This window comes from Trifolium pratense, linkage group LG1 (genome assembly GCF_020283565.1).
Source record: "Trifolium pratense cultivar HEN17-A07 linkage group LG1, ARS_RC_1.1, whole genome shotgun sequence".
Lineage (NCBI taxonomy): Eukaryota > Viridiplantae > Streptophyta > Magnoliopsida > Fabales > Fabaceae > Trifolium > Trifolium pratense.
In genome coordinates this window covers 27,386,844-27,411,717 of record NC_060059.1, presented here as the reverse complement: position 1 = coordinate 27,411,717, position 24,874 = coordinate 27,386,844, and the positions used below count along the sequence as shown (strand labels likewise).

Here is a 24,874-nt window from a genome sequence, read left to right as displayed (position 1 = left end):
CTTTGCAAAATTACTTTTTTTTTTTTCTTTCAAGTAATCTAGTGGTTATAGAAACTCCGCCTTAAGTAGATAAGTGAGATTATCAGAATTCGAACTCCGACTCTCTACATATATAATGCAATATCCCTATCAATTGAGTTAAACTCGTGATACTATACTTAATCTTATTTAATTACAAAGTTTTGGAAAGAAGATATATATATATATATATATATATATATATATATATATATATATATATATATATATATATATATATATATATATATATAATAAACACACACATGACACTTGGATTGGTCTAGTGGTATTGACTTGAAACCTGAGAGTGTGCTCTTCCTTAAGGTTTCAAGTTCGATTCTCTCTAGTCATTGGGTGAGCTAATTTAACTTCTAAAACACACACACACACATCACACGGTTATAGTAAATTTTATTTATTTTGAAAATGATCTAAGCAAAAATTTATTCAAGAGAGTACAAGTGATACTCAAACCCATATATATACAATAGATAGTTATGGATCGAATACAATAAAATGGATTTCCCCACCACTCCGAATATAGTCGGTGACCTCTTTTTGTCACTTCGGTCAAAATAATTAGATTAATATATAACAATCAAAAGTGGTGCTCACAACCGTTAGATCAAGCTATTTGTTGTTTATTTCTTCTTCATAATTTGTTGACTAATATACAATTACGACAAATATGGTGGTATATGTATTTGTATGGATTTTTGTCAAAAAATAATAATATTTGTATGGATTGTTGCCTTTCTAAACCATGCAACTAGATCATATATGGCTCCTTTTCCTTTCATTCCAAACATTAATTAGAATAGAATAACTGAAAAATTCATGGAATATATTGAATAATCGAAATAAATGGTTTTATAAATTGTAGATATACGATAAATTTTACATTAAGAATTTATGAGTTAGGGTATCCTCCATTTACTTCTTTTGAATAACTGAAAAATTTATACATTAGGTTGTCTTTACATTATCTTCTTTATGAGGTATCCTCCATTTACTTCTTCTGAATATATAATTAGTCTTCTTACAACTGTTAACTAAATTGAATTTATGAGATTATTTTAAATTATAATTAGTCTTTAACTTACGCTAAATGGAGACGCTAAATGGCTTAAAACAGACGCACAAGCATGATGCTAAACCTACGCTAACAACTTGCTTGAGCGTTGGCCAAAAGGAGACGCTAAATGGCTTAAAACGGACGCACAAGCAAGTTGTTAGCGTAGGTTTAGCATCATGCTTGTGGCAAACACTATAAAAGATCAAAGCTAACAGTTCCGAAGCAACACTTGTTTGGACACAAGTTTTTGAACACAAAATTTAGACACACACACAAATAAAAAAAAATTAAAAGAAAAATAAAATTATCACATCAAATATATTACTTTAACCATTTTTACTTTGTTTTTCTTTATATCCTGTGAGTGTGCCTAACAACAAATATTTGAGCTTGTGCTTAGAGAAGTATTTCTCACAGTTCCGTCTAGCGGACTCTGTAGCGTATGATTTAGGAGACACTAATCTGAAACTAGAATGATACGTATATGGCGGACGCCTTGTAACTTCGGTATTTTGGTGACGCTATAAGTGTGGTTTGGGTTTGTTAATTGTCGTCTTTAGACTCCATTTGACAGCCGCTCACTCTAGCATCAGCTTAAGCAAAAAGCTTGGTATTTACTTGTAAATCATAGCGTCGGTTTGGCTGATGCAAAAAAATATGGGAAATGCTTGTTAGTGCGAAAATAACATCCCGAACATCTCCCGAATGTGTTGGCAGTGGCACCCCACTTGCATTATTTACTTTAAATTAATTAATTTCTCTTTAAAAAAATAATAAAAATCCAGTTCTCTCTTCTCTCTCATCCTTTCATCTCCAACCTAAACAACAACCTTATTTGCTAAGGTTCTTCTCCCAAACTTCTTTGTTGGTTCAACCCCTCTCTCTTCCATTTATTTTTCTCTCAAACTCATATACCTAAGTCTTTTTCTATTATCTTGCCAAGGTCTGTTTCACAATTTTACTCAATTGGATTTTTTTGTTCTTATTTGAAAGCACCATATATTGTATGATGATGGTTGTTGGGAGATGAAATTCCAACATGAGTTTTCAAAAGTGAAGATTTTGATAACGATTTTAGTTCATCTCTTTATTTTAGGGTATCCGCGGAGATGATTGAGAAATTGGTTGCCATGGAAGAGATGATGGTGTTTTTTTTTTTTTTTTTTTTCTTTCTTTTAATTGGTTGCCATGAAAGATGATGGTGTGTTGTTGATCATTCGTTCGGGAGTTAATTGGCAGTCCTCTTTTGATTTTTAATAAATATAGTAGCGTTTTTTTTTTTTTTTTTTTTTTTTCACGAAATTCGGGACAAAAGTATTCGGGAGATATAGCACTGCTCAAAAAATATATATCTGCAATTCCGTCCTTTAAACCACACATTAAGCCATAAAATCAATAGTACGTACTCGTTTATCACTCTCATGGTCATGATATACACTAAGTAGCTCTGATGGAACTGTCAATGGTTTGGCAATAATCATGTTTCATATAATGATGAAAAAAACAATTGAACTAAAAACAAAATCCATAAACTTCTTGAAGAGCTTAATCCTCGTGATCCATTTCATCAATAGGCAGCACTTATTAAATGTAATGATATATATGAATCAATTTTTAGAGCTGATGGTCTAAGAAGAGGCATTGGTGATTTGCAAATACCTCCTACAAACACCAAAGATGCAGAATATTGTGCAAATGATGCTAAAAATAAGGACAATATATGTGAGCAGGCCAAGTCTAGCATGAGAAATGCATGTATGTCTCTCATGGTGGGAAATAAATTTTCACCTTTAGATTACAAAGGTCTACCATAGACTATAATAAAGTGTCCACACTATATTCTATCCTCTTTCATCAAAATTATTTTTAAATTTATATATTATTATTATTAAATTAATTATATGTTATTATTAAATTAATTTTTATATGCCAAAATTAATCTTTCTTTATCTTTCAAAGTTTATATTGTGTATGCAATTTTTAATCTTTGTCGATATTATTTTCATTTCTTAATCCTTCTTTATTTTATTAGTAATCGTATTTGTTGTTACCTTCATTTTTTATGTATGACCAAATATCAAAAGTAAGGGAAAAATGGAATTCTCCATGTTAATTTATTTTTTATCTGCTCAATTAACTAAATTAACATTTTTAAAGTATTTTTTTTAATAAAATAGAGGAAACATTCCAAAAAAGCAAGCCCCCTAGAATTATCGACTATATTTAAACTAGCGGGCCAGACAGGCGCGTTCCGCGCCTGCCTGTGTCTAACTTATGTCCAAAAAAATGTTTTATGCTGTGATGAATTTGTTAATAAAAGATTTTTATTGCTAAAAAAATAAGAATATTGTTGGTATTATGAAAAATTGACACCAAAAATATTTGTATTCTCTTTTTATATAGTATAGATCATGTAGTATTAAGTTGGTAATCATTCATATATAGGCAACCTATTAGTGTATATAAGCACTTATGTAATATTGCATCCAAATGTGTAATTAGCTAGTCAAACTATGAATCTATGCTGACGTGTAATTAGTTTGTTAGGAGTTAGTTCAATTAGTGATGACGTGTCACAGAGTTTGTTACAATTAGGTGATGTGGCAGTCTCACTAGCATTGAAAAGAAGACCAATATATATTGAGTCTTCTTCCCTGTAACTGAACTATGAGTTTTCAAGAATGAAAATAATGAAAAGAGTGAAGGTTATTTCAACACAACCCATTTGCCACTTATTCACATGTTTATGATTTGAATTTATTTTTTAAATTGATTAGTTAATGGAAGTTGTGAAATTAAGTCAAGGGTAAAATAGGTATATTGAAAAGTCCATCCCAAACTCACCTATCCTTTTTATATATTGTTATAGATAAGTTTGAGGTTGAATCATATCATTTTTTTTATCTTTCGGTCAAAAAGTTGAAATAAAAAAAAAATATTATGTGTTCAAAAAAAAAAAGAAACCGACAATTGCCATTTTTTTCATACTAAAGATCTCTTTCGTTCTAAATGATTATTATTCTGAAAGAATGAATTGAGTTCAAATAGGCATTTTGGATGCCGCTATTGAAATAGCATTTCCAGCTATATTTTCAGGGACCCCTCGATATCTATAACAATATATAAAGGGGATAAGGGAGTTTTGGCTGGATTTTTTTTGGTCCATTTTGCCCTTAACTTCCTTTATGGTTTTTTAATTATTCCATAATTGCCCTTAACTTCCTCTCTTTTTTTTTTATGGTTTTTTCATCTATATCTATTATATACTATAATATATAAAAAGAATACATGAGTTTTGGGGTAGAATTTTCATAATACCAATATTACCCTTGCTTTTTTTTAGTAGCAACAAAAATCTTTTATTAACAAACTCACCATAACATAAGGCGTATCTTTTTTTTTGGGTACATAAGTTAGACACAGGCACGCGCCTGCCTGGCCCGCTAGTATTAATAAAGGAAAGGAAAAGATAAGATCAACACACTACTACAGAAAAGGGATACTATAGCACTTTTTTTGGGCTTTAATAGCACTTTAAAGTGCTATAGAAGCTGGTGCTATTAAAAGTCTATGCCTATTATAGCACTTTTAAAAGTGCTATTGTATGTCCGATCTTTAATAGCGCTTATACACTAAAGCGCTATAGTATGTCTGTTTATTTTTTCTATATATTTTAATAGCACTTTATAAAAAAAACGCTATTGTAGATCTTTTTTTAAGAAAAAAAATATATACAACATGGAGCCTCTTTTTTGTTTTTCTATACGTAACCTGGAGCTTAAATTGAAATTTAAAAAATAGTTTCATTAAAAACTAACATGAATAATATACAATACAATTGTATATACATGTAGATATTCAATTCATAAGTCTCACCCACCAAAACTAACTTATGTCTACTACAAAGGTGCAATACCTCCTCAACCATAATCACTCACCTATCCCTACACTTAATGTTCCTATGCAGAACAAGAATTTATGCGGCAAACAATTAATAATCAACTTGTACGCCTTAGGATTGCACGCAACAAACAATTAATAATCCACTTGAACGCCTTAGGATTGCTCGCAAGCCAGCACCATTCTCATATTATACCAAGAAGTCCCTAAAAAATTAAACAATATGAGAGGAATTAAGAGTAGCAACTATGTGAAACAAAAACAGACTGAAAGGTATAAATATAAAGCAAAATCTCACTATTCTTACCATGACAACTCCTCTCAAGTTCAAAATGCACCTCACTCTTGGTGCATCACTATAGCTTTGCTTTTTGTGCCTTCAAGTTTCAAATCACAAAGTCAAGTCAAAACTCAAAATAGTTGAAAAGAAACATCTTTGAAATAGGTAAAGGTTAGTGTATGATTTGGATCCAACAAGTTTGGCTCTAGTACCAAATGCAGAATAAATAAAAACTCCAAAACCATAATAATGTATACTGCAATCAACTGAGATAAATAAATCTAATTAAACTCCCTCAACTATGATGAATCAATCTGATACACATGCAGCAACTGAGGATAGTTTGGGCCAAGAGGAAAAGAGTCCAATATAACCATCATAATCAGAAAATCAAGGTTGTTGTTGAGCATCAATATAACCAGGCATCAACAAGAACTTTCTCCTTCTTAGCCATTTCAACATCATTATCACCCATCATTCTACAAGCTCTTCAAAACTAACATTAGGTTTCCAAACAATAATTCGAGGACCAACCTTTCAGATTATCAACTTCAGTTGGACGAAAATACCTCTTATCAATAACAACATGATCCTTCCAATTCAATCCAACATAACCATAAGCCAAGTCAAGACTTATGAAAGAAAAATCCACCAAAGATTCCTATACATAAATAGTATTTTCATTTTGTGACCCTATGATTTCTATTTCAACAGGGGAAAAATTCAATCAATCCCTCACATGATGATAATGTATAGTTTAGGACATTTATTTGATATAACTAGCTCTTAAGTTTAGAATTAAGTTTCAAAAAGGGTATGTGATACAATCCGAAAATTAATTCTAAACTTAATTAAGTTTTCCCTACTTAATTCAAAAAATTCTTCATCATCATCAAATATTCACACAGAAAATATTACATTTGATACAATCCAAATTGACAAGGAATTTAAAGATCATAAAACAACAGAAAAATCCAAGGAATCAACAACAGAAAAATAAAAAAAGGGAAAATAAGTCGGTATAAAAAGACGGTGGTGATGCAGTAGTGTATCGTCGTATAAGTCGGTATAACAAACCCATCTCATTCTTCTCTGTCTTGGAGAGTGAAAGCAACATAAATAAAGATGATGAGTAAGAAAGAGGGAGTGATGCTGCTCACCAGAAATACAGAGATAGACACAACACAACCATTCAGGTCTGTCAAAGAGGCTGTTACACGAGCTCTATGCAACTGCAACCAAACTCAAGCATCAGGTTCTATATATCAATCTATTTATTACATGTTTAACAATTAACAAGAAAACTATAAGTCTATAACATGCAGAAACACTAGTTCATCAAAAAGAAAAACAACATGCAGAAACAGTCACATGGAAGGTTCTTAATTAAGCTATTTCTTACTACATAATCCAATCAAAACCTTTAAAATCAATAGACAATTCAATAGTTTACCAATTAAAAACTCGTCCGGTAACATCTGAACCAGAAAAATAACCTGGACAACAGAGGCAAACATATCACCTACACTAGGAAAATAAAACCAGAACAGCAGAGGCAGAACATCAGAGCGAAACCTGAAAGCACACAACATAAATCCAAACCAGTCCAGAAAATAGCACATCACCTAACCATTTATACAAAAGACAACCTTTACTTTCCAAGTACCATCGCCAAGCTAAAACCATTACTTTCTAAATTATTTCTTTGACTGACTCCATTTGATTATTAAAAACCATATCATTACTTGCCTTGCATAAATGTAAGTTTGTTCTAAACAAAATAGGGAAGTAGTGGATTGAATTGGATATGTCGATTCTATCTCTAACAATTCAAAAATTTGATAAAACATGTGTAATTAAAAGTAAGGGCAACAATAGACATACATTTAAAGAATAAGTGGATATACACGTTAACTATATACATAATAATCTCTCACAATTAGAACTTTTTTTTATGTATCAAAATTTGAACTTAGACAAAAAGATCAAACGCAAACAGAAAATTCAATAATCGAGAATGAGCATACCTGATTAGGGTTCGTGGAATGAGATCAGAAACAGTGATTCTACTAAACTCGTTTAAATGCAAACAGAAAACTCCTTCTAGCCTTCAATCCTTCAATTTTTGGGTTCAATTTGGGATTTAGGGTTTAACAAGTTTTGGGGAATGATGGAGAGAAGAAGGTTTTAGGGTTCAATTGATGAGTTAATGATGGAGAGTGAGGAACGATGGAGAGTGATGATTGAGAGTTCCATGAAGAATGACGGATATGGAGATTGGAGAGTGAGGAAGAGTGAAACGGCGGACCGAGAAAAAGTGGAATGAAACCTTATGAGATTTTCAGCGAAATATTTTAGTGTTTTTTTTCTTTTCCGGAAAGACCTATAATAGCGTTTCATGAAAAGTGCTATCAAAGGGACATATATTTTATAGCGCTCGCAAGGAAAGCGCTATTAAAGGCCCCGCTTAAAATTTATTTCCACTATATTATAGCACTTCCGACAAAAAGTGCTATTATAGGCGTCAGATTGAGATTTTTAATAGCACTTCAGAAAAAGTGCTATTAAATTAGTGCTATTGTAGGCCAAAATTGTAGTAGTGACATACAAAAGAGAGGGGGTACAACACCAAACCCTCTAGGAAAGTTAAGAAAATCTATAGAAAGGAGAGCCTAGTCTATTTCTACCCAGGTATGAGAAGCTAAAGAGAGACCAATGTTTGCTAACTTTTCTGCACAGGTATTACCTTCCCTGTAAATATGCGAGATAACAAAATTCATATTTGCGATGAGGTGGAGACAGTTCTGCCATCTATTCTTGAGTTGACAAGGGATTATCTGAGAATTTTTAAAAATTGTGACAACCAACATTGGATCTGATTCAAGCCAAAGGTTAAGCCAACCCTTTTGGAAAGCCAATTCAATTGCAAACAAAGCGCCATTAATCTCAGCAACTAAGGAATTAGAAATACCTTGCAATTCCTAAACAGTCCTCTATAAGAAGATTGACTAGGATTGCCAAGGGAGGAGCCATCTATATTACATTTGACCCAATTAAGAATAGGAGGCTGCCACAAAACTTCTTTAATGTTTAGATGATAAACATTTTTAATTCGAACATTGAAAGCTTTAAGGATGAGAAATTCGGCAATGGAAGAGTTGGCTTTCAATGATAAGGTTGATTGCTGTGCTGACCAAATATGCAAAAAATATTGATTACACCTCTTAAAAAAATTGAATTGTACCAAAAAAAAATTATTGACTATACAATTTTTCTGATAATACTAATTAATAAAAGAGATTAAAGGATATAAACAGACAAAGTAAAAGAATGTTACACAAACAACTAATAATATTTTATCTTTTCGCTAAATCATTCAGTCATGTATGATTATTTTGAAATTACTTATATGACGTGGAAGAGTGATGATTTCTCATTGAATGTCTGTGTAAACTTTCATTACATTGACTCCCTACCATATTTAATAAAATAAAAAAAACAGTTTCAAAATAGAGAGTAAAGAATATGCACGGACAGAGTAATGTATGATTACACACTCGTCCAATTAAAATTTGACATGTCATATTTTAATTTTTTTAAATAATTTAATTAATTAGATATGAAGCCCCGATATTCCAAAAATGGCAAAATATCATATTCGATACGTACTCGATACCGATACTCGTCCGATACTTTCCGATACACGTATCGGAGAAATATCGTATCGGAGAAGTATCAGCAATTAATATTATTTTTTAAAATAAAATATAACCGATACTTGTCGGATACTTCCCAGTTAATGTTTTTTGATGATGAAAATGTTTGAGATGAGACTGATACAATTCGTATTTTCTCTTATGTACCGAATGTTAGAGTATGATGTTCCCAACTATGTCTTTATTAGTTTTTCTCATTGTCATGACTTGAACTCTAGACCTCCAACTCCTTAACACTTAGCTCAACTAGCTTAATCAATTGAGTTACCCATCCCAACCCCGTAGTACTTAAATTTATATGTAATTGTCACTTGCTTTTTTATTTTGAGTAATTTAAATGTTAATTTTTATTATTATCGATTTTAGTTAAGTTTATATATTGTGCATTTATATATTGAATTTTAAATTTAATTTTTAAATAACGTATCGGGAGTTTTTAAAAATTTCCCGTATCGCCATATCGTAAATTGATATCTTAAATTTAATTTCCCGTATCGCCAAATCCTTAATCCTTATTTTATCTTTTAGTTTTTAAAAATTTCCCGTATCACCGTATTGCTATTTAGTTTTAAAAATTTCCCATTCCAAGAACGAGGGATGATGTGCAGATTTAAATAATAGTTTTTTTTAATATAATTTAATTTATGATGTGGCAAGTTTTGATTGGTTGGCTGTATAAATAATAGAATTTAATTTATATGCACCGTCAGTGTAAATTTATTTTGCACATGCGTCCAATAATATATTGACACATCATGTATGGTAATTAAAAACGCATGATGTGTCACATTCATTAAATGATGTGGCAACGTGTTATTGGATGCATGAGTAAAAAAAATTTACACCGACGGTACACAACAATTAAACTCTAAATAATATATTGCTCTGTCTGTGCATATCCAGTGCACTCTTCAAAATACACCCAGGGTAAAATATAGGATTACGGCCGGTGCAAAATATAAAATGACGGCGGTGCCGGCGGCCGTGGAGAAGAGTGAGGCGATGAACAATGTCATGTGCCTTTTGATCAACCCAGACGGTAGTCCTTTGGGAGCACCAATATACCTACCTCAAACCACTGCTCCTCAACACCTTGAACAGATTGTCAATAAGCTTCTTAACAATGTAATGTAACATTAACACGATCAACTCTCCTATTTTTATTGAATTTTTTCAATCTATATCTCTTTCATTGATTTTAGGAGGAGAAATTGCCCTATTCTTTCTACATATCAGACCAGGAACTCCTTGTGCCACTTGCAACATACTTGAACAAAAACAAATGTTAGTAATTATTCTCTTCTCTGTTTCAATTATCTTGTTTTATAACTGAATCTTGCCCTATTCTTGTTGTATGTATGGCCATGTGATTCGGCTGGAATGGTTTTTAGTTTCTGCTGCAGCTATATTTTTTTTTCGTTTAGCTTTATTCTTATCTCATAATATGTTGTGACTATTTTAATTTTAGGGGCAGTTTGTTGTGCCTGTTGCTTTGGCTGCATATAGCCTCTATTTTGTATCTCTATTGAGGTGTTTTTAGCATTCCTTGTGCTTGAACACCTAGTTTTAATAAAATTATGCTGATTTCAAAAAAAAATAATAATTAGACAGACACCTTTAGGGCGGTGTCTGACAATAATATGACACTCTTACAATATGTTTCAGGCAAGTGTCCCAAAAAATTGTTAAAGATGCGTGGAAATAATGTTGATCAATGTGGGGTTAAAGATATTACTAAGTTTGATTGCAACTTTTTTAGCTTTTTCGATAGTAGATTGATAAATAAAGCTCAAATTCTATTGAATCATGTTTTAGAACTTTTTTTAATAAAAGAAATTGCTTGATTTAAATGCACATGCATATATTTTGATTCTAATTTAGAAATTTTATATATAAATTAATAGATATGTAGTGGTGTCAGTGTCCTATATTTTTTATATCAGCAGCGTCGATGTGTATGTGACGTATCAGGTGTCTGCACTTCATAGGTTTTGATTAAACAAAAACAAAATTTCCCTAATATTTAAGCTAATCCAGTAAATGCACTTGGTGCGCAATAGCATACTTAAGTGCTTAATCATTTTATACTCATTGGTTTGTTTGAATTTTTACTAATGTATGTATATGTATATCTTTTTGGCATTATATTGCAGTCTCAGTGGAGAAGGCCTTGCATATAGTTTGCCAACCTCAAGCTATTTTCCGGGTTCGTCCTGTCCATCGCTGTTCAGCAACTATTTCCGGTATGATGGATGAAGTATATGTATGATATTGGTTTTATTTTCACACCCATCCATATCTAGGTACTACTGTTTTCAGTCTGTGAAAAATTTTATACAAAAAAAAAGAATCATGTGTAATGATTCTAAGTTGTGTAGAACAGCAATATGGTTTGTCTATTGAATGATGTTTGTATTGTTGTAAATGTTTTATATATTTCCTCTGTGATTCATGTTGTTGGAAAAAATTGTAGGTCATAAGGAAGCTGTACTAACCGTTGCCTTCAGTCCTGATGGGAAACAGCTAGCAAGTGGTTCTGGCGATACAACAGTTCGTTTTTGGGACATTACCACTCAGACACCATTGTATACATGCAAAGGTTTTGGAACTTAATTATAACATATTCTTGGTATCTGCTGCCAATCATACTTTTCTTTGCGTTTATTTCAAACTTAAAAACAAAACAACTGATGTTTAAGTATCCTCCTCAAATAGAGTTTGGATTGTGTTTGCAATTGCACTGTTGGATAAAAAAACTTGTGGATTCTATAGGCTAAAGTTATTTCATGTAGTTGTTTGTTCCTTTTCTTATATGTTACGATAATTCAAATACTTAGTCGATCATCTGCACTCATTTTCATCTTTAATGAGAATGTGCGCCGTATAACTATTGGTAGCTGTTTACAATTTATGCAGGTCACAAGGATTGGGTCCTTTCTATTGCATGGTCACCGGATGGCAAGTATCTTGCAAGTGGGAGCAGGGCCGGAGAACTTATTTGCTGGGATCCACAGACTGGAAAGTCCTTAGTCAGCTTAGGCAATCCACGTTCGGTAAAGTCTTTAACATTCGATTACTATTACAAATTTTTTTTCACTTTTTTCTCTTCCCCTGCCACCAAAGCCATCTATTTTGAATTATAATGCACTATTAGCAATCCTTTGAGTTCTACATGTTTGTGGGATATTGTAACTCTACATGTTTCCTACATGGTAACTATTGTTAACAATCCTTTTAAGTGAGAATATTCATTCAACCAATTTGGACATATTTAGACCTTGAATTCTTCTTTTCTTTCCTTGTTTTGAATAACTCAGTCATCTATGTTTTCTGCTCTTGACAATCACTTCAAATTTTCAATCGACAATTGGACATTAGTTTTCACTGAGATGCACACAAAAATGGGAATGCAGCTATGCATTTGAGTTTCCTGGTGATGTATGGATAGATAATTTTCACTTTTGTTTCGTGAAACAAATGGATCCTTTCTCTATGATTCTTACTACTAGTCTGTCAGACACACTACTTGCTTATGTATAAACTTGTTTGTGATTATCACAACAGTTTTTCCATATATATGATTTGTTTGTTTCTCTTTACTAATTTAGAGCGACATAACACCGTTCCTCAAGATGTCATAGGTTAATGTATAAAGCTGCGGTTAAACATGATGCACAAACTGTTGATAAGACGTTGTCTGTTGTGTTATTCTTTATGTTTTAGTCATAAAAAGTACACAAGTCTTAATCATACATTATTTTGTGTTTCCTAAGTAAATACAACTGCTATGGAGATATTACTGTACTGCTATAACGTTTCTTGGAAACTAAATTTGAATATTCTAAATGTAGGACCTGAAGAAATGGATTACTAGTATCTCTTGGGAACCTGTCCACCTTAATGCTCCTTGCCGTCGCTTTGTATGTGGCAGCAAAGATAATGTTGCTCGCATATGGGACATATCTTTAAAGAAATGTATATGTCTCATTGGCCATGCGCAGTCAGTAACATGTGTAAAGTGGGGAGGAGATGGTGTGATTTATACAGGGTATTATTATCTCCCTCTATAATTATTCAACTTGCTCCAAAGTTTATAGTCAACCTTGTGTCTTACTCATTTTTAATTTTTACAGCTCACAAGATGGCACTGTAAAAGTTTGGGAAAGTACGGGGAAGTTAATTTGTACACTGAAGGGAAAGGAAGCCTCATCCCGTCAGGTTCATATTGTTCTACAATGCGGTTATATAGTATTTATGTGCATAAGTAGCATGCAGATGATAGTGTATACAACTTCTACACTTACAAAATATGAAAATAATTTTTTAGTAATACTTTAGTTGTATGTTCATCCATGTTAAGACAAGTAAGAAGCTTTAGAAATAACAAAAAAAAAATCATATGCATGAATCTGATGGCGAGTTTTTTTTTCTGGCGTGATATGCTTTTGATGTTTTGTATTTTCTGTTTTATGTTATGTTCCTGATGATATTCAACATATTTTTGTTTTAGTGTGCCATTAGTTTACTTGCTTAAGTTTTCATACATTTTATTTATATTTTGTTATTTATTTTAGACGCATCCAAATTGGGTTAATTCTTTAGCATTGAGCACTGAGTATGTTCTTCGTACTGGAGCTTTCGATCATACTGGAAAACAATTTTCATCCCCGGAGGAAATGAAGAAGGTAACTGTTAATTTGTTGAATAGAAATTAGCCCTTTAAAAATTTCATTTCTCTACAAAATTTCTTTCCGTGCTGTAGGTGGCTCTTGAGCGGTACACCAAAATGAGAGGCAGTGCTCCTGAGAGATTGGTCTCTGGATCTGATGATTGTACCATGTACCTTTGGGAACCTCTCTCCAACAATAATGGTTATGAAGCACACATGACAGGTCATCAGCAGGTACAGTTTTTTCCATTTTTTTTCTTTAGAAGTTTAAAATATATATTCATGAAATCGATCAAAAATATATTTTCTTCAAATTGCAATGAGACTCGGTTTGTATTAGACTATTAGTATTTGAGTAGTAAAGTAAGTTTTGGAATAGCTTTCTCTGCTGTAGTAAGGTTTCTTTGTACTTTACAAAAGACCAATGTAGAAATTTTTTATACCAATCAGTTTTTTATTCAATTTGAAACCACAAGTCAGAAATCCAGGGATAGAGAAAAAGGAGTAAATACATCTCTCTAACTCAGCTGAAGAGGCTAGAATTATGTGTAATTCATATCCCCTTTCTTCAGTTATCACAACTTTCTGCATTGTGAATGGCCTTCCCGGTTTTGTTTCACGTTGACAAATTCCTCCGAGGATCCTCACTGATTCAGATCATATTGTTGAGAAATTCAATCTAGTTTTCCGAGCTCGGGACCAGCCACTCCTGGACCATCTTTCACCATACAAGCCTTCAATGATGCATATTGGGGGGCTGATCTTGTTAACAAAAGATCAACTTCAGGATCTTGTGTACAAATTTAGTGTCTTGGATGTCAAGAAAACAAACCTTGGTTGTTAGATCCAACACATAAGCATAGTATATATCTTTGCAGAACCTACCTCAGAAATGATCTCGATCCAGTCTCTCCCAAAATAGCTACAGCCTTACAGGTTGTTACTGAACAACTAGTGGACTATTCTGAGTTGTGACAACTTGTCCACCATATTCTTATCGTGCAAATCATGTCCTTCACTCATGAACTAAGCATATGGAGTTGGACATTTTCTTTCTCCCTCTTTCTACTCCCATTAGTTGAAATTGTTTTTATAGTTTTTTTTTGGGTTACCATGATATTGGTACAAATTTTTCACCGCCGTTAGCGATGACTAATCTCCTTCGGGGAACCTGTGGAGCACACAAGGTGCGTTCTCCCCTCCGAGCCAATTTTTTTTTCCATACGCATGAGTTAGGAATCGAACCCCTGACCACATGCTTAAGGGGACTAAGACCCTTACGACTTGGACCAATTCATTGTTGGTTGTTTTATAGTTATACAGGACTAATCACAATTTATTAATTTACAAATTTGTTTAAATGCACAATGAATTTTTTAAGCTTGATAATGATAGAAGTCGTACTTTTTTGCCTACAGGCTATAAACCATGTGTCTTTTTCACCTGATGGGCAATGGGTGGCAAGTGCATCTTTTGATAATTCTGTCAAGTTATGGAATGGAACTACAGGAAAATTTGTTGCTACCTTCCGCCATGTTAAAGATGTTTACCAGATCAGGTACGCAAAATAAACGATTCCATCTTATCTCAATCTAAACACCAAACATATAGTCCATTTAGAACTGTGATTCGATTTATTGTGTTTCGTTACAGCTGGTCTGCAGATAGTAGACTATTATTGAGTGGAAGCGAAGATACTACATTGAAGGTAAGCGTGATATCCCTTTTCTTTCGATGAAGGAGACAAATTAATATTACTGAACATCATTTAGCTTGGTTTGTCCTTAAACTCTTATTAGCAAACAAGATCTTTGACCTTTCATTGTATTTTGTTACCTAGGTGTGGGATAATCGGACACGCAAAAGAAAGCAAGATCTTCCAGGCCATTATGATGCAGTATGTTTATATAAATACCAAAAAACTAGTGTTATTTTATAAATATTATGAGCCTAAAGTAATTCTTGTATAAAATAATCTGTTAGTTTCTTAGAACTTTTTAAGTAAAGAAAAAGCTGCTAAGTGGTTTGTTTTTTAAAGTAATTTTTCACAAATTAACCTTATAATATTTTTCTTTCTAGTCACTAATCTTGATATATTTTCTTGCTGGAAAGGTTTATGCTGTTGATTGGAGCCCTGATGGAGAGAAGGTGGCTTCTGGTGGAAAGGATAAAGTGTTGAAGTTGTGGATGGGCTAGCCTTATTTTTGGATCATCATTGTATTTTAAGTATATCATTTTAATTACTTTATCTCGATAGAATTTTAATTGGGTACCGATACGTCTAGTGATTGATTTTTAACACGCATTTTTATTCTTTTCAATGGAATTAATAAAGCCATATTGTTCATTCTCTTAAAAATTCATAAATTTATGTATCTTTTGTGACCAATATTTTGTGGTGTCTGATATGTATAAGATACTAAGTGATTTTAGCAACATGGAGGGCAAGTTGTGGATGCTTCGTGTGGTTAATGATGCATGTACGTTTGTTAACCAATTCAAGGAAGAATAGCATGGGATTAGGGCATACTATGTGTCGCTTCTGTTGTGACATTGTCGAGAATGAATTACATGTAACACGAGACTACCCATTAGTTATGCCATTGTGGTTAAATGTTGTGGAGGTGTGAGAAGCACGTTTTTTATAGGTGACTGGCAGCAGCGGATAGATTTAAATCTATATAGTTTTGGGAAATGGATTGCTTGGAAGGATTATTGTGCTACGACATGTCACTGTCTTTGGTTGTGGCAAAATAAGGAAGAACATGAACAGTTCCAGCGCCCGATGAATACTGTTATGGCTGTTGCAGATTGGGTGAAGCAATATAACCAGGTTGAGGTGCTTCAGATGATGTTGCATAAGGTGGAACAGACGAAAGTGATGATCTATTGGAAGCCTCCTATGGATGGTGCGTATAAGGAAGAGAGTGTAGCCGGCTGTGGAGGTGTGATTCGTGACAACAATGGTGTTACTGTTTGGAAGGGTGGGTTTGGTAAGAATTTGGGCATTTGTAGTGCTTACGTTGCAGAACTATGGGGAGGTAGTAGCAATGTACCTCTTTGGTTGGAGGTAGTAGCAATTTTGATCGGTCACCTGTAATGAATAACAATGTGAAAACCCTATGTCTTTGTTTACAACATTAAATCCAGTTCCCATTGAAACTACTCATTTTTTGTTTATATATTAGTCATAACTCTTGCTAAAAATTTTAACATTTAGAAATCCAAATTAGTGAGTTATGACTAATTTGGATTCCACTAATCTTAAAGAACTACTATCTTCGTTCCAATATATAAGACCCTTTTAAAAACACACAAGAATTAAGAAAAATAGTTTTTGCATTAAATTTGTTAATAATATACAATCGAGCTTTTGGTATTAGAATTAAGAAAAATAGCATATTTTTTTGTATAAATTGTATGCAATTGCAGAGACTAATTCATCGAGCTTTATGAGACTCAAATGAATGGTAAACTCTCTCTAAAAATTTTAACACGGTTGTATGCCATAATTAAAGATCGAACTCAAAACTTTGATTAAACTAGAAGAGATCTAAATTTAGGAAAAAATTCAAAAACAATATTTTAATTGTTTTTTTCCACAAAAAAAAAACGAAAAAAATAAAAACAAAACACGCCATCCCACCTCAGCATATGTAATTCAGATTTTCCAAGAAAGAAAAACCCAATTTCCAATTCAAAATTTCCGAAAAAGCATATACTCCCTCCGTAGCTTATCAAAAAAAAAAAAAAAAATATACTCCCTCCGTACCACAATATATGTCGTTTTGACATTTTTACACATATTAAGAAAGATAATTAATATTGTATGGAAAAGAGATGTTATGAGTTGATTTACAAAATTGTCCTTCATTTATGGTATGAAAAAAATAAATTGAAGAATTGAAAGAATAGAGAATAATAAATAGTTGAAGATATAATAGAAAAAATAACATTAAATGTTTTATTAGTAATATAAAACGACATATATTGTGATACAATTTTTTTTCCCAAAGTGACATATATTGTGGTACGGAGGGAGTAATACCTATGAAGCACGGACACCGCGACACCGTTAATGTAAAAATATAGGACACCGATACCGCTACATATTTATAAAACATATAAATTGATAATCAAAATATATACATGTAAATCTAATTTGAGCAAGTTATTTTTTTTTAAAAAAAAATTTTAAAACAAGATATGATAGTATTTTACCTTTATTTATCTATCTACGATCGAAAAAACTAAAAATATCGTAATCAAAATGTAATATCTTCAATCCCTCATTGATCAATATTGTTGTTTCTACGCATATTTAACTCTCGTAGATATGTCTGATATGTGCATAAGAAGAATATAAGCAAAGAAAAAATAATTATTTTTGGCACACTTGTCCGACACGTGTCATACAAGTGTCTTACATGTGTCAGACACCTATCAAAGGAGTGTCAAACTAAAGAAAAAATTAAATTTTTTCCGACAAAAATATGAGCTATCCAACACGTGTCGGACGAGTGTCGGACACCAACACGTGTCGGACATCGCGATACGCCTAATCACAGAGGTGTCGATGCTTGCTAGTACGGTACTCCTAAGTCCTAACTCCTATAAATTCAGACCTCAGCAAAAACCTCTTCTTTGTGACTACTCTTTAACTCCTTTCTCCAAATCACCCTTTCAACATGTCCGGTTACCCAAATCAGCCTCCCAGTTACGGTTACGGCGCACCACCTCCATCTCAATCCTACGGTGCGCCACCTCCATCTCAATCCCACGGCTCACATCCACCTCCATCTCAATCCTACGGAGCTCCCCCTACCTCTCAGTCCTACGGAGCACCTCCTCCATCTCAGTCCTACGGAGCACCTCCTCCATCTCAGTCCTACGGAGCTCCTCCTCCATCTCAGTCCTACGGAGCTCCTCCTCCATCTCAGTCCTATGGCGCACCTCCCTCCGGCTCCTACGGCCAACCTTCCGCTCCTTATGCCGCTCCTTACCAGAAACCTCCAAAGGAAGACTCCCACTCTCACTCCGGCGGGGGCAGCGGTGCTGCTACCGCATACCCACCGCCGTCCTACGCGAGTCCTTTCGCATCACTTCTGCCGTCGACATTCCCTCCTGGCACCGATCCAAGCATCGTTGCATGCTTTCAGGTTGCTGATCAGGACGGAAGCGGTTTGATCGATGATAAGGAATTGCAGAGGGCTTTGTCTTCTTACAATCAGAGCTTTAGCTTGAGAACTGTTCATCTTCTCATGTATCACTTCACCAACACCAATGTCAAGAAGATAGGTATAACTCTTTCTTCAACTCTTTCTTTTTCATTTCCATTTCGATTTGGTAAAATTAGGTTTTCTTCTAACTTGTTCGGGGAAATGAGGTTTTCCGGCGTACGGTGATAAAATGCGCATGCAGAAAGGCCGTTTTGCCCTTTGCTGGTCATACACGCTTTTGTTGTTTTGTGTAATAACTATTGTATTTATTTTTCTTAACTAAAATAATTCTACTACTTACTAGTACATTCTTTAATCACAATAATTAAATTATACTCATGTTTAAGAGTACGTATTTAACAACTTGATACTACACGATTAATTAATTAATTAGGAGTTAATGCGATTAGTTGACCTGATCCTAAAAGGGAATCAGAAACGCGTGACAGTACTATTCAGTTGCGTACGCGGTGACTTGTGTGTCGTTTTGTGGGTTTAACTTTTGCCTAACAAATCCTGTGGGCCATAATATATTATAAAAAATGAATGGCTGGTATATTTCGCCTTGTCATTTCCAGTTGAATCCAACTTGTGTTTTGATATTTTAAATCTGAAATATATTGAGGAATTTACTTATTGTTGAGGTGAGGTAGTTTATGATAAAATACTGCTTATAAAATTATAATTTTCACTAGTGTGAACTTATAAAATATCATAAAATCTAATTTATATTGCATAAGTTGTTTGCATAAGCTCTAAAAACAGCTGGCCAAATGAGCCCTAAGTGAGTTAATGTCCCACATTATATGTATAAGTGAGAGTAACGATAAACCAAGTGTCTTAATGTTTTGGGTGAAAATATTGTGTTAATGTCACTTATATGGTTGATTTTGCCCAACACATATATAGTCAATTTACATGCTTATATAATCATTGAAGTTAAGTATTGTAATTTCTCTTGGGGAAGTTCTAAAAGAATTATTTTTGGTTATTATTATGAGATGTATGATGTTGCGAACCGAAAATTTCGCAACTTATAAAATATTGAAGAAAAGGATTAAAAAGCAGGAATAATGAAAACAATGTATTATTATATAAAAATGAAAGATATATGCAAGAGGATGAATATCCTAATGCCCACAGAGCAAAGCTCCTTCAAAGAAAGAGAAGACTCTTTCCTTGCCTAACCATAATGGTCCTAATAATAATCTTCCATGATGCCTCACACCCCCCTTACCTCACTATATATACTACTAAGAGGCATAACAAACTTGCCAACTCATCACCCTATCTCACTCACTAATTATTCATAAAACCTCATTATACTCTTTATTACAAGCCAACTCAGCTCCCTATCTCACTCACTAATTACTCATAAAACCTCATTATACTCTTTATTACAAGCCAACTCAGCTCCCTATCTCACTCACTAATCACTCATACTTGGTCTCTATCAATACCCACCCCTTCAAAACAACCTTGTCCTCAAGGTTGGGATTTGCTTCCATTAAAACTTTGCCTCTATCAAATACAAATTGTGCCATTCTCCACATGACTTCATTAACAGACTTCATTAGCAGTACGACTTTCTTTCCTACTGTTGGAAGAGACGGTAGTTTTGTCGAAGGAGGAAGTGAGATCGTCATCGACAACCCAATTGCTTTCCTTGACTCACCATCAAGTGTTTCTGGTTGTTTAATGCTTACCACACCACTCGATGACCATTGTCCGGTGGCTCCGGTGGTGGTTCTGGGTCGAGAACAATCATTTGATCCCCTCTTGTTTGTGAAATATCTTCCTCCAGGTTTGGATCCTCCACGGTTGTGGTGGCTTCCTCCAACCACTTGATCTTCATCTTTTCCAACGTTTCTGTTTCGAATAACACATATGATTCAGTCACCGGTTCCTTGTGACACTCTGAGTTTTGTTGTGCACTGAATTCCATGACTGATGGTATCTCCGTTGTGGTCGTCGGAAATTTCTGATCTGACTGCTCCGATGAATTTTGCATCAGTCCAGAATCTGTCTTGTTTCTAACCTCCATCGACTCTTCTTTGTTCTCTCCTGTCTCATTCAAAACGTATTCATGGTTTTCTTGCTCCTCACATTCTGCGGTTTCAAGCATCTCCCACATATCTGGAATAAATTTCTTAATGAGAGCCCTTTCAAACGCCTCCCATGTGATATTCTGGTTACCTTGCTTACAATTGCACCACCAGCTGAAAGCATCTCCGCTGAAAGCCATGGCAGTCACCCATCCCACTTTTCTTTCTTCCACGAGCCAAGTGTTAGCCTCAAAATACCGATCCAACTGGATCAGCCACCAATAACCATCTTCCGTTCCATCAAATCTGGGAACCACCTTTGTCGATATCACTGGCTCAACGTCGAATCCGGTAGGTCGGACCATTGTTGCAAACCGAAAATTTCGCAACTTATAAAATATTGAAGAAAAGGATTAAAAAGCAGGAATAATGAAAACAGTGTATTATTATATAAAAATGAAAGATAAATGCAAGAGGATGAATATCCTAATGCCCACAAAGCAAAGCTCCTTCAAAGAAAGAGAAGACTCTTTCCTTGCCTAACCATAATGGTCCTAATAATAATCTTCCATGATGCCTCACACCCCCCTTACCTCACTATATATACTACTAAGAGGCATAACAAACTTGCCAACTCAGCACCCTATCTCACTCACTAATTATTCATAAAACCTCATTATACTCTTTATTACAAGCCAACTCAGCTCCCTATCTCACTCACTAATTACTCATAAAACCTCATTATACTCTTTATTACAAGCCAACTCAGCTCCCTATCTCACTCACTAATCACTCATACTTGGTCTCTATCATATGACAAATGGATATCTGGATCAAGTAGTTCCCTATGACATTTGACTTTGGGTTATATATGTCCTGGAATGGAATATTATTAGACCTTGACGGCGATATGCCGTCATCAAAGCTTGGTGTTTATGCCAGAGTAATCAGTGACTTAACCTTTCTCTCCACTCCTTGCCCTCTTTATGCCTGTTTCCATACATTCCATGGTGGTTTCTCAGATTATGTGTGTAACCTCTCCCATTTACCTCGGAATGTGGGTTTACTGCCTTGCTTGCGCAGAAGCTCCGGCTAATATCGTGAGTAGTAGCACGTGAGGACTTATTTTATATGAGCATGTTCCAGCTCAGTTAGACTTGGTGTTTCTTGCTGATTGTTCCAGGATTTGTTTCCCGTGCTTTGTCTCTTTGTAGTTTCCTTTTGTTTTTGGGCTTAGGCCCCTCGATTTCCAAAAAAATATATAAAATGATTGTTTTATAGTGATACTAGTAAAAAATCACCCAGCATTTGTTAAATTCGATTCTAAAAAATCACCCTTTTGAAAGTTATCTACTGCTTGAATATATTCTTTTTTTGACAGTAGTGACTTTTTTTTTGGCAGAATGACAGTAGCAAAGTTAAAGTATTTCATTAGCATGCTATTTTATACGGTGAATTTGATTCTATGTTTTGTTTCATGATTTTAATAAAAGACAGGTATGGTTATTATTAGACAAAGTTAATTATGCCTTTAACCTTGATTTGATTTGAAGTTTCAAAAAATATCTTTAGAGTAGTTAAAAAAATGTACACAAAGATGGCAATGTTATTTGCTTTTTAATCTGGTGCTTGAGATGTATGTGAAATGTTTAATTGGTAAATGCTTTATTATTGATGCCATATCTGCTATAGATAACTACTGTAGTTTTATTCTTTAAGCAATTTATTCTGCATCCCATAATCTAATGTGCTATTCAATTATTGGTTGTCATCTAATTTTTCATCATCCTCACTGTTTTAATTTTGGACATCGTAATGCAGGACCCAAGGAATTTACTTCTCTATTTTACAGTCTTCAGAGCTGGAGGGTATTTTCTCTGTTTTTTATCCTTCTCTCTAAGTTTTCCCCTAGTAAATCTTAATCTTCACTTAGTGTGTGTTTGGTTCACAATGAAGAGGGTTAAAATTGATTTTCCTCTTGTCAAATGTGATTTTAATAAAAACTAATACGGTGTTAATTTGAATCAAATTAATATGGTGTTAACTTTTGCATGGGGTTGAAATTGCTGGTGGGAAAAATACATAATAACTTCTCTTCAAACTTAGCTTTAAAAATTATGTTTATCAAATACTTGGCCAAACTTACACTTACTGGCTGTTGTTGCAGGGAATATTTGAGAGATTTGATAAGGACAGGAGTGGAAAAATCGATTCAAATGAGTTGCGAGATGCGCTGCTAAGTTTGGGTTATGCTGTTTCTCCTGTGGTATTGGATTTGCTAGTCTCCAAGTTTGACAAAACTGGTGGCAAAAACAAGGCTATCGAATATGACAATTTCATTGAGTAAGGCTTTGTTACAACTCTTTTTCTTTTATTGGATGCAAAATTATTTACATTATTAAAACATATTTTGTCTTGGTGTCTTCTTTTCCCAAACTGCAGTATGTTATTTTACTGTATTATTATGATTAAAAAGAGAGAACAAAATTGTAATTATAATGGCTTGGACACTCGTATTTTCAATGAAAATGGATCAAGTAGCAATTAATGTAAAAAACAAATCGGAAGCTAAAGCCATGTTTTTAACCTTCCAATCTACAAACAGAAGAACTATCCCATGAACTTCCAACCCCTTAAGAATTTGCAATGTTGATTTGTTAACTTTTTTTGTTTAGGTATTGTAATTTCAATTTGATGTCAATTTTCGTTATTTAAAAGAGGAGAAACCTTCGTTGAAGTTAGAATTTTATCTGTATACCAGAATTATGATTTATGTTTATCCTTGTCTGTTTTGGGGTCAAATGGATTGATAAATTGATTCTCTTTCTTTGTTTGATATTGCAGGTGCTGTCTTACTGTGAAGGTGAGTTATTGAACTACACTGTTTTTATCATTTTATTACCAGTTTCTGCAGTTAAAATTTCATCTTACTATTCTTATTGGAGACCGAGTATTAAAAGAAAAATAAGTGAAATGAATGTATCAAGACTTCGGTAGTATAACATAACATTAGACACTGCTGATAGAATTGCACTCATATGTACACAACAATAACGATATACACAACCTTTTAAATGTTTGCTACTAGTGTATTGCTGATAATGTACGGTGTATTATGGATAATTGGATACGTAACATGATTGATTAGCATTATCATTAGCAGCTAAACATAACAGGAAATTAATTTTCATTTCTGATTTCCTATAATTTAATATTTGCATAATGTTGTTTCTTTGTAGTCTGTCATATTATTATAAAAAAACATATGAAACATAATCAACCTGATTTATCTCCTGTATGTAAACCATAAGTTTTGTTCTATTTTAGGCAACTAGAAATCAATCTTATGAAATATGTTCCTTGTGGCAAGATAAAATATCTCACTTTTGATTGTTTGTTGCAGGGGCTAACTGACAAATTCAAGGAGAAGGATACTGGGTATACTGGCTCTGCAACATTTTCCTATGAGGCGTTTATGCTGACTGTCCTGCCATTCCTAATAGCTTAGGAGTTAGTATAGTAATGGTGCATGTCAAATGACTATGTAAATTTCCTGGCGCAGTACTTTGGTTTGGAGGTAGATGTGTGCGCGCTGTCGAATGAATTACTTTGAATATGCTCTTGTTAGCTCGTCTCCTGTTTCGCTTTTAATATGCTTTTCATTAGCATTTTGCTACTAGTAAAAACAAATCCTAAAATACTATGTTTTCAGCTATGGTGATAAATCTCTTTTGGTACCTTATGAAGTGGAGTCATGAAATTGAGTTTCCTTGGTAACCCGTCTCCATACTTTGCATGACTCTAAATTATTTCGAATAAGTTTGTTCCTAAGTATAATATTTACAGGTTTACTACGTACTATAAAGTGTTATGTGAGATGAGAAGTTAGAGTTATTATATTTATAAATAAAATATTTTTTAGGGATTATTCGAATATAAAATAGATAAA

General features: G+C 33.6%; 3 protein-coding genes and 1 long non-coding RNA gene across 7 annotated transcripts; 2 read left to right on the top strand and 2 right to left on the bottom strand.

Annotated features, from left to right (window-relative positions):
• Positions 1–4,890: 4,890 nt before the first annotated feature.
• LOC123902710 lies at positions 4,891–7,872 on the bottom strand. Of its 4 annotated transcripts, none has more exons than XR_006807703.1 (3): positions 7,304–7,872; positions 5,304–6,901; positions 4,891–5,202 (listed from the first exon to the last, which is right to left on the bottom strand). It is a non-coding gene; the product is annotated as an uncharacterized LOC123902710 (long non-coding RNA). The 4 variants fall into 4 exon arrangements; XR_006807705.1 differs by having other exon boundaries at positions 5,304–6,851; XR_006807706.1 differs by having other exon boundaries at positions 4,953–5,202; positions 5,304–6,772.
• Positions 7,873–9,899: 2,027 nt separating this feature from the next.
• On the top strand, positions 9,900–16,050 carry LOC123921959 (notchless protein homolog). Its single transcript, XM_045974712.1, has 13 exons — positions 9,900–10,117; positions 10,195–10,276; positions 11,146–11,235; positions 11,466–11,591; positions 11,909–12,045; positions 12,844–13,040; positions 13,126–13,210; positions 13,567–13,677; positions 13,755–13,895; positions 15,080–15,219; positions 15,315–15,369; positions 15,502–15,558; positions 15,774–16,050. The coding sequence occupies exons 1-13, from the start codon at positions 9,956–9,958 to the stop codon at positions 15,855–15,857; spliced, it is 1,467 nt and encodes a 488-aa protein (XP_045830668.1). The 5' UTR covers positions 9,900–9,955; the 3' UTR covers positions 15,858–16,050.
• A 2,209-nt stretch (positions 16,051–18,259) lies between these two features.
• Positions 18,260–24,702, top strand: LOC123902536 (calcium-binding protein CBP-like). Its single transcript, XM_045952297.1, has 5 exons — positions 18,260–18,959; positions 22,747–22,793; positions 23,093–23,268; positions 23,770–23,788; positions 24,329–24,702. The coding sequence occupies exons 1-5, from the start codon at positions 18,350–18,352 to the stop codon at positions 24,431–24,433; spliced, it is 957 nt and encodes a 318-aa protein (XP_045808253.1). The 5' UTR covers positions 18,260–18,349; the 3' UTR covers positions 24,434–24,702.
• Positions 20,253–21,714, bottom strand: LOC123902537. Its single transcript, XM_045952298.1, has 2 exons — positions 21,663–21,714; positions 20,253–21,597 (listed from the first exon to the last, which is right to left on the bottom strand). Exon 2 carries the CDS (start codon positions 21,288–21,290, stop codon positions 20,583–20,585), a length of 708 nt encoding a protein of 235 aa, XP_045808254.1. The 5' UTR covers positions 21,291–21,597; positions 21,663–21,714; the 3' UTR covers positions 20,253–20,582.
• Positions 24,703–24,874: the final 172 nt, after the last annotated feature.

Excerpts from the sequence above, each read along its gene's own strand:
- LOC123921959 (XM_045974712.1), top strand. The coding sequence starts at position 9,956 with ATGACGGCGGTGCCGGCGGCCGTGGAGAAGAGTGAGGCGATGAACAAT. Across the intron at positions 11,236-11,465 it reads CTGTTCAGCAACTATTTCCG|GTCATAAGGAAGCTGTACTA; the intron begins GTATGATGGATG and ends AAAAAATTGTAG. Across the intron at positions 13,211-13,566 it reads AGGAAGCCTCATCCCGTCAG|ACGCATCCAAATTGGGTTAA; the intron begins GTTCATATTGTT and ends TATTTATTTTAG.
- LOC123902537 (XM_045952298.1), bottom strand. The coding sequence starts at position 21,290 with ATGGTCCGACCTACCGGATTCGACGTTGAGCCAGTGATATCGACAAAG.
- LOC123902536 (XM_045952297.1), top strand. The coding sequence starts at position 18,350 with ATGTCCGGTTACCCAAATCAGCCTCCCAGTTACGGTTACGGCGCACCA. Across the intron at positions 18,960-22,746 it reads CACCAATGTCAAGAAGATAG|GACCCAAGGAATTTACTTCT; the intron begins GTATAACTCTTT and ends ATCGTAATGCAG. Across the intron at positions 22,794-23,092 it reads ACAGTCTTCAGAGCTGGAGG|GGAATATTTGAGAGATTTGA; the intron begins GTATTTTCTCTG and ends CTGTTGTTGCAG.